At 50.9% G+C, this 9,691-nt stretch overlaps 1 protein-coding gene across 1 annotated transcript; it reads left to right on the top strand.

The window, feature by feature from the left end:
• The first annotated feature begins 949 nt into the window (after positions 1-949).
• On the top strand, positions 950-3,435 carry C1ql2 (complement C1q like 2). The gene is made up of 2 exons (XM_021173386.3): positions 950-2,109; positions 2,689-3,435. The coding sequence occupies exons 1-2, from the start codon at positions 1,426-1,428 to the stop codon at positions 2,866-2,868; spliced, it is 864 nt and encodes a 287-aa protein (XP_021029045.1). The 5' UTR covers positions 950-1,425; the 3' UTR covers positions 2,869-3,435.
• The last annotated feature ends 6,256 nt before the right edge of the window (positions 3,436-9,691 follow it).

Genomic DNA, 9,691 nt, shown 5'->3' on the forward strand with positions numbered 1-9,691 from the left:
GAATAAGATGTAGGTGTGTCCCTCCTCTTACTCCTCTATTTGGAAGTTGGTTACTTTCTGTACGTAGTATGCCAATCCCCCTCTGCCGCCCCGCTTTCTGTTTTAAAACAGAAAAGGCTGCAACATACAGGTGTGTGTGCTTCTGTTCTTGAATGAGTTTTATATGGGAGACAAAGAGTAGCCAACGGTCCGTAGGGAAATGTCTGCAGCTAATAGATTCTGCACCGGGGGTGGATGGGTAAAACGTTTTTTTTTATAGGCCAGACGGCTCAGCAGGTAAAGGCACTTGTTGCCAAACCTGACAACCAGAGTTTGATACCTGGACCAACCCACATAGTGGACAGAGATAACCTAATCCTCTGACCTCCACACAATAAATATATAAATGTAATGTATTTTTAGAGAGTCCTTCCAAAAGTTGATAGAGGCTAGCTGGAGTCGCCTATTTCACAATTTGGAGTCCTAAATTTGTTAAGTATCACCAGGAGCAAGACTGATTTAATTCTGGTCACTCCCGAGGCTTCTAGAAGGTCCTTCCTTCCCTCAGAACTGGAAGCTTAGGCTGTCCTAGACTTGGGTTCAGACCTGGGCTCATCTAGATAGGAAATGGATTTGGTGACCCCGCCAGGTCTTCGCAGGCACCACATCGTGGTTGTGTGTGGGTTCCAGAGCTTGGTGGTCTGCGAGAGGAGAGTGGGCAAGGGTGGGTGTGTCTGTGGAGCCCCAGCTGGGGGCTGCTGCCCGCTGCTCCCACTTGTGGCTCCTGGGCGCCGCCAGCAGGCACATCTCCGGAGGACGCCGCGGGATGGGAGCTGATGACAGGAGAGCGCCGTCTCCCGAGTGATGGCAGCGCACGCTGCTGCCTCGCCGCCTCCGCCGCTCAGTCCTGATCTTACGTCAGGGTAGCTGGGTACCCCCTCCGCCCGGGAACCAGCTAGTAGAGGGAGAACAGAGCAGAGCGTGCCGGCAGAGCTGATCCCGTGTCCCGCCGAACGCTGCCAAGCCCCGCCAATCCCAGCAGAGCAGGAACCAGCGCCGCTGAGCCAACACCGGACGCCGCACTGAGACCCAGCATTCCCCAGCCGCCACTACCCGGTCCCCGCCGGGGTGCCGGGCTCGTCCTGTGAGCCCCTCGTCATGCGTGTCGGGCTCTTCGACTCTCCAGATCAGTTCCAGAGCGGTGGCTTCGGGAGCCCAGGTCCGGATACCTCTCGTTGAAATAGTTGGGTGGCTAAGGCAGGGGTCTCCACGTCGGGGACGCGGAGGGGACCTGCGGAGTTGGCGTCCGAACGCATAGAGCGGGGCCACCCGCGCCGCTCCACCATTACCTCCCCAGGCGGCAAGGAGGAGCTGGTGGCGGTCGCCTCCCGGCTGTGGCAGCGGCGGCGGCGCGCCTGCTTGGCGGCCGTCGGCGTGCTCTTGGCCATGGCACTGGGGCTGCTGATCGCGGTGCCTCTGCTGCTGCAGGCGGCGCCCCCCGGAGCGGCTCACTACGAGATGCTGGGCACCTGCCGCATGATCTGTGACCCATACAGCGTCGCTCCCGCAGGGGGACCCGCGGGCGCCAAGGCTCCACCGCCCGGACCCAGTACCGCTGCCCTGGAAGTTATGCAGGACCTCAGCGCCAACCCCCCGCCTCCGTTTATCCAGGGACCAAAGGGTGATCCGGGGCGACCAGGCAAGCCGGGGCCTCGGGGTCCTCCTGGAGAGCCAGGGCCTCCTGGGCCCAGGGGTCCCCCGGGAGAGAAGGGAGACTCGGGGAGGCCAGGGCTACCCGGACTGCAGTTGACAACCAGCGCGGCCGGTGGCGTTGGAGTGGTGGGTGGCGGAACCGGGGGCGGTGGCGACACGGAGGGAGAAGTGACCAGTGCACTGAGCGCCGCCTTCAGCGGTCCCAAGATCGCCTTCTACGTGGGACTCAAGAGCCCCCACGAAGGCTACGAGGTGCTCAAGTTCGACGACGTGGTCACCAATCTTGGCAATCACTACGACCCCACTACAGGCAAGTTCAGCTGCCAGGTGCGGGGCATCTACTTCTTCACATACCACATCCTCATGCGTGGCGGCGACGGAACCAGCATGTGGGCGGATCTCTGCAAGAACGGGCAGGTCAGTGACTTTCTCCCACACACCCCTCCTACCTTTCCCGGCCCAACAGAGTCTACAGGCGCCCGGGATCTCAGGGAACTATATACTGTTTCCTGCCACTCTCCAGCGCCCCAGCAAACTCTGGGGCCGGGTGGGCGCTGGACCACATGCATCGCCCCGCTTCCCTGCGTACTATGCTCCTTTGCATAAATGTACTGGGCGTTTGAGACTGGACCCGGGTGCACGGTGACCCTGGCACCTAAATAGGTCTCCAGTTCCCAATCGATTGAGTCATGGCCTGAAGTGGCTGGGTTCCTAGAAAAACCCAGTTTTCTTTATCACTGTGATTGCACGTGGGTCATCCCTTTCCCTCCAGTTTATTCATCTTGGCCTTGATCCCCTAGGACCTTTACATACTGGGCAAGCAAACCAACCCCCTTTCCTTGACTCTGCTACCAAGAGAACTTGGAGCCTAGGAGGGAGTGTTTACACTGAAGTAGCAGGCAGGGAGCCTGCCAAGGGATGGGCGAGGGAGGCCAGGCTTGGACTCAGGAAGAGGTGCAGGGTCCCACCCTCTCGCTCTTCTGGTTCGCCCCGCAGGTGCGAGCCAGCGCCATAGCCCAGGACGCGGACCAGAATTACGACTACGCCAGCAACAGCGTGGTACTGCACCTGGATTCAGGCGATGAAGTCTACGTGAAGCTGGACGGCGGGAAGGCTCACGGCGGCAACAATAACAAGTACAGCACGTTCTCGGGCTTCCTCCTGTACCCGGATTAGGGGCCTAGAGGGCGCGCGCGAGGCCGGGTGTCTTCAGGCCACCCCATCCCCATCGGGCGCGCGCGGGCTCTTTGGTGAATGTCACTCTGCGGCTTCATGACACTTCCTGACATCTCCGTTGGAAAAGACACATCCCTGCTCTCCTACTTGTCCTGCCTCAGGCCTCAGTGTGTCTAGGATTCACTATGCTGCGGGGAGGCTGTGTCCCCGGTCCCAGTGCCCATCCTAGGGAGGGAGAGGGAACACTCAAGTGGGGAGCTGGGCGAGAATCCCAGCTCTGGCGGGGTTAGTTGTGGGGCAGTCCAGACTTGAGAAAGCTGATTGGACTAGACAGGCGGCCCTAGGGAGTCTGAGGTCTCCCAGCTTGCCTCTTCCTTCCAGTGTCCCCCGGTGAAGGGCTTCAAGACTCACAAGGAAGAAAGACCCTGGTGACCGCTACTCTCTGGGACCTCCCTTTTTGTGACCCGAAATGCCTGTGCAGTTTTTCCTATCCATCAGCCAAAAATCCACCCCTAGCAGAATTCCAACAGAAAGTTCACCTTGTCACGCACAGTCTCCATATTCTCCTCTGCCATGCATTAAATTATGTTTTTAGACCACCGGCTCCTGCTTTTTTTTTTTTTTTTTTTTGTTAATAGAGCCCTTTTACCTGGACTTCAGACATTCCTCCCTGGATTCATTCAACCCAGCCAATGCCCTTTCTCCAGCCAGTGCATGACCCCAGTCACCTGGGATTGGCTGAAAAGTGTTTGGGGGCGGAGGGGTGTGTGTGTCAGACCAGCATCCTCCTTTGTACCGTGGCAAGGGGGTGGGAGGGAAGAGACTGGGTTAGAGGAAGGTAAGAGAAGAGAGGTACACAGCCTGGGCAGCTTGGTCCCACTAGACCTGGAAGAGGAGGTCAGAAGGCAAAGTCTGAGAAGCGGAAGACAATTATGAAATACTTGCCAGTGGGGACCCTGTGAGTTTGGGGGCTTTAAAAGAGAAGGGCAGAAAGAAGTCCCATCCTGGGCAGAAACTTTCCATTCCCCAAAAGGTCAACAGCATCCTCAGGGCAACCCAGCTAGGTCTTGGTAAGCCGAGGTTCTGTGCATCTTCCCACCTCTCCTAGTCCAGCTGGACAGTATGGAAAGGAAGATGCTGTCACCTTTGGCAGGAGAGAGGTGGGGAGGGGCAGTCCGTCCTTCCTTGAGAGAAGCCACAGAGTGAGCTGTGGAGAAGCTGTTTGCCTCTTCTCTCTTGCCTTCAGTGTTCTGTGTGCCTAAGTCAGGAAACCCAATCCGATCCTTAAGGCTTTGGCAGCTGTTTTTCCTCTTACCTTTCTGCTTGTTTTATTTTTAAGGACCTCCAGCTTTCCAACATAGTAAGTTATCTATGAAACAGCCAGCAGTGACCTGAGATCTTTAATTTTTCAGCTTTAAATTAAGTGAGAAAAAAATTTTTGAGACAGATTCTCCCTGGGTAGCCCAGGCTGGTCTAGAATTGGCCATTCTCCTGTCTCAGCTTGCTGAGTACTGGGATAGGTACATGTCATTACATTACCTGGCTGTATGTACTGAGCCCATTTTGATTGTTTTGAAAGGAAATGTGTTTGTGAGACTATGAGATGGCTCATCAGGTTAAGGCATTTGCCACCAAGCCTAAGGACCCAAGTTTAATAACCGGAGCCCACAAGGTGGAAGGAGAGAACCAAGTCTCACACCTCTGACCTCCATATCTTAACTGTGGGATGCGCGTGTGCGTGAGCACACACACACACAGACACACAGACACACAGACACACACACACACACACAATTTGTTTTAAACATTTGTTGATTTAGTGTGTGTGTGTGTGTGTGTGTGTGTACACAGAGGTAACCCTGGTGTGTGTAGCTAGGTAAAACCATACACTTAAAAATCGCTAGTGTGGATATAACCATTCTCACTCAATTGACGTTGCACACATGCATGCATTTATGCCAATGTAGTGTGTGAAACGTTCTTGGCTGCCCTCTACCCTCAAATGGCATTGTTTGAGAGGTTGCTGAAAGCTGCTCTTCACTTTTAGGAGACAATTATGCCCCTCCCCTTGAGTCTTATATGCCACCATCCCTCTGTGCTCTCATTTTATTTGAATAATGTTTTCTAGTCGTTCGTTTGAATATAAGCAATGATTATACCTGCATTGAGTCCAAGAATAAAGTGCACAAAGAGAGCTGGAGAAAAAGAAATACTATAAACTATCATTTCCCAGTTACATACACAAACAAAACCCTAATTTCCTACCCCAAGCTACCCCCTCTTACAGTGCATCCCAAACCTGGCTGAGCCCTCCTGCACCCAGGAACAGTCTATGATTACAAGACGGGGATAACTTTTGGATGCCTTGTTGATTGTATCATCCTGAAATGAGATTAAAACCCGATGCCTGCAACCCAAATGAAGTCTAATTGCTATGGATCTGCAATCCCCATCGGGCCCCTAATCCTTTTTGACTTATTCCTCCCCTTCCTCTGATGAGATGGAGCTTAGACACAAAGCCCTCGGTTTAAATTTCAAAAATTAAAATTGACATGCAGCAGTGGCCTTCCTGAGAGCCGGCAGGAATTGCTAAGGAGGTGCCACAACCCAGCTTTAGTCTCTGCATTAAGAAGCAATTTGTACTTCTAACAAAACTCCCGCCCCTTCCCCTTTGTCAGAAGAGCAGGAGAAGAGCTGCCTTGCTCAGGCCTAGCTGTTCACAGGACTTAGACAAATTTGAAGCTGAGATTCGTCCATCTGTATTCCCCCTCGTAACTGGGCTTCTTGTAATTCTAATCCTGGGGCTGCTGAGAGGCTCTGCCAGAGGTGTCAGCTGCTAAGAGGATGCTGGATTGATGAGGGAGCTTTGAGAGGTTCACCCAGCAGAAGCTGGTCCGAAGTCTCTGTGTCTGCCACTCCCAGATCCCAGACTGGCTTCTCCTGGCCAGCTAAGGGCCATATTTGTGGGAACTCTCTGAGAAGACAATAGGTCTGGATGGGAGGCCAGGTCTCCACTATAGCTACTTTTATGAAGCCATTAGATTTGGAGTGCTTATGGGATGCAAGAAGACCTTCACCCCAATCTATTAAGTATTGCCCTAGCTTCTTTCCTAGTTGTATTCCTGGTCATAAAGTCATAGCCAGTAAATACTCAAGGGGGCTATTTTCTCTGCTTAGAAGCTGGAAAACCAGGCTTAGAGAAATTCATGACCTGTCCCAAGTCCCCAAACTTTTAGAGTTGAGTCTGGGAACTGACAGAAGAGCTCACTTGGTAAACTGCTTACTCTACAAGTGAGAGAATCTGAGTTCCCAGAACTTGTGTAAAATAAATCCAGGCATGGTGGATCGCGACAATAATTCCTGTGCTGGGGAGAGGAAAACAGGACGATTCCTGGGATGCAATGGTCAGTGAGAGATGTTATCTAATAAAACCCCTGAGAAACGGCATCTAAGGCTCATCTGTGACCTCTACACACACATGTACAATGTGCATATGCACCCATGAACCCACAAAGCCAAGCATGAGAGTGTATGTGCACACATACATGCACCCACAAAGAAGTGTAGTTGAGATTTGAACTTAGACCTCCAGGCTCCTGTCCAGTGTATACAGAGGGGGAATGTCTACCTCTCGTTCCTTAGGCCTCTAATGTAGGACGTGTCAGACGAGAAGTCCCTTGTGTGCCTTCTTAAACCTAGGCCTCCTCCTCCAGGGACCTCCAGATCCAAAGGCTCAGCTTCAGACCTTATTATTTGGCAAAGCTGATGACCTAGCAGGGGCTTCGGACACTAGTTCCAAATGCTCGGTTCAGAACCATGTGTCTCCACAAGGGACCTACCACAACAGCCTTCCTTTTTTCCTTGGCGGTAGTGAGGAGGTGCCAGAGCTTAGCTGAAGTGGGTGCCTGCTGTCTCTGCTCAGCAGGTTCTTCTTTGTTCTCAGTGGCATTGCTAGTGGGAGTGTTCATCTTCAGGATTGCCCGAGTTCCGGAGAGACGCACCTGGCCTGGAAGACTTGACTAGAGCTTGTGCCTTTTGCTTCATCTTTCTCCTATCTTTGAGCAGATAACTCTTTTTAGTCTCCAAGACAAAGACTCCCCTACTCCCCACTCCCCACACCTAGTGCTGATAACAGTGTAGAGGCCACATTGCAAGGACTGGTTCCTTTAAATGCCTCTAATCATATATTCCTATTGGTTAAACATTTTTTTGAGCACACATATCAAAGTATGTATTTGATGTATGAATAATATATGTAGACCATCATCAGTCTATACTTTAAAATTTCTCCAGCTTTTGTATTTATATTCATCTGGGGAACTCACATTCAAGTTGGTATCTAGCTGGCTGACCAAGTTTGGAAGCAGGTCTCCTTTTCATCGGAACAAATACAAAAGAGGGTTAATTTGTTATTTTCTCAGTGTTAGGCATGATAGTGTGTTCTCTATGAGTCACAGATAAGCCTGTGCCCTTTAATTCTTGGCAGGCAGAGCTCTGGTCCTGTTTTAGGTATATTAGTAATTCTTAATTTGTTTCTCTCTCTTTTCATTCAACGAATAATTAATTTCATTAATTTATGTAGCATACAAAGTAATGTGTCTCATTATGACATTTTCATAAACGCATGTCATTGTATTTAGCTCAGGGTCTTCTTATAGCCCAGACAGGCCTCAAACTTGAGATTCCTCCTGCCTCAGCATCTTTTCTTTTGGGACAATAGGCACACGCTACCACAGACAGTTTTTCTCCATCTCTTTTATTGTTGTTTGTTTTGAGACAAGCTCTCTGATAGCCCGACTGGCCTTGAACTCATGAAGTTGTTGAGGATGATCTTGGACTCCTGATCCTCCTGGCTGCACCTCTTGAGTGCTTTGGATTACAGTTGCCAATGCCTTCTCCTCTGCCTTTTAATATATGAAACAAATGAAGCTAAAGTGTCTCCAGGCACGGACACGTAATCCTAGTACTTTGGGGGAGGGGGGTTAAGGCAGGAGAATCCTGAATTAGAGGCCAGCTGGGTTAAGCACTGTTTTAGTTTCTCTTCCCATTGCTGTGATAAAATACTCTGATAAGAGCACCTCCAAGGAGAAAGGTTCAATCTGGCTCACAGTAAGGAGGAGCAATAGCGGAGAAGTCTGCTAGGAGACTGAAGCAACGGGTAATGTCACATCTCTAACCAAGGAGCAGAGTGCAGTGGATGCGTGCAGGCTAGTGCCCAGCTCGCCCTTTCTATCACATGCAGTCCAGGATCTTCTGCCCTGGGAATGGCTCCACAAAATTAAAATGGGTCTTTCCATATCAGTTAATCTGAAGAAGATAGCTCCTAAAGCCATTCTCAGAAGCCCATTTCCCAGGCGATTCTATTGATATCAGCCCCACTGCACAGTTGTGGAGACGGAGGCTCAGAGAGCTAAGAGCAGGGGTTGTTAGCAAAGCTCATGTGCTATCAGAGCCCAAATCCTGCGGGGAATGTTAATAAAGCGGGGAGCTGAGACATTCAAAAGACAAACCACAGAGTTAAGGAGCATGTGCAGCTGGCAAAGCATTTCCTGTGCAGGCTGGAGGGCTGGGTGTGGTGGTGTGTGCTCGTAATCCCAGCACTGATGGGTAGAGATGGGCACAGCCATGAGGCTTGGTGGAGAGCCTGCATGCTATAGGCCAGGGAGAGGGTCTGATTCAAACGCCAAACAAGGTGCGGAGCTCATAAGAAAGTGCACCACCAAAGGCTGACCTCTGGTCTCCACAAGCACACATATACACAGGCACATACATACTACTCACATGTAATATACACCCAAGAAAGCTAGCCACGATGAGCGTGTATTTCCTTAAATGCACTGTGCAGATGAAGCCAACGCCAACAGTCTCATGGGGTCCAGGGAGTGGGTGCTGGCTCACTCCTAATTCTGGTAATCAGTCTGTTTTCAGGACTTTGGCCCTTTATGCTGTCCCACATAGCAGGTATACTGTTTCCTCTATCTGGAACTTTTTCTCTGGGTTATGGCTCACTCCATGTCTTAGTTAGGGTTTTACTGCTGTGAACAGACACCATGACCAAGGCAAGTCTTATAAAGGACGACATTTATTGGGGCTGGCTTACAGGTTCAGAGGCTCAATCCATTATCACCAAGGTGGGAGCATGGCAGCATCCTGGCAGGCATGGTACAGGAGGAGCTGAGAGTTCTACATCTTCATCTGAAGGCTACTAGCAGAACACTTACTTCCAGGCAGTTAGGACTAGGGTATTAAAGCCCACACCCACAGTGACACACCTACTCCAACAAGGCCACACCTCCTAATAGTATCAGTCCCTGGCCCAAACATATACAAACTATCACACTCCATGAAGGCTCAGCTTGTACAATACTTCCAGGTCCTGCATCCTGCTGCTGCACAGGGATTCTTACCCTTAGGCCCAGAGAACTCTGAACTTTGTGGCTAAAATGCTTATTACAGGGCTATGATCGCTTGTTAGGCTATTTGAGTTCTTTGTAGTCTATATGCTTCACAAGGTAAGACCCTGTGTCCCTAAAAATGGGACGACCATGGAATGACCTCAGTCTCTCCCACTTAAAATGGTGCCTGGTACTAGTGAGTGCTCCACCAACACATGTCCAGTGGATAGATGGATGGACAGGGGGTGAGTAGATGGGTGGACAGATAGATGGGTAGATGGATGGGTGAGAGGTGGATGGCTGAATGAAGGCATCAAGGGGGATCCAAAAGAGGTAAATCTTAGAAAGATTTCTATGTGGATGTGTAGTGTGTGTGTGTGTGTGTGTGTGTGTGTATGTATGTATGTATGTATGTATGTATGTATGTA

This window comes from Mus caroli, unplaced genomic scaffold (assembly GCF_978045245.1).
Source record: "Mus caroli unplaced genomic scaffold, Mus_caroli_1 scaffold_1, whole genome shotgun sequence".
Classification (NCBI taxonomy): domain Eukaryota; kingdom Metazoa; phylum Chordata; class Mammalia; order Rodentia; family Muridae; genus Mus; species Mus caroli.

Excerpts from the sequence above, each read along its gene's own strand:
- C1ql2 (XM_021173386.3), top strand. The coding sequence starts at position 1,426 with ATGGCACTGGGGCTGCTGATCGCGGTGCCTCTGCTGCTGCAGGCGGCG. Across the intron at positions 2,110-2,688 it reads ATCTCTGCAAGAACGGGCAG|GTGCGAGCCAGCGCCATAGC; the intron begins GTCAGTGACTTT and ends TTCGCCCCGCAG.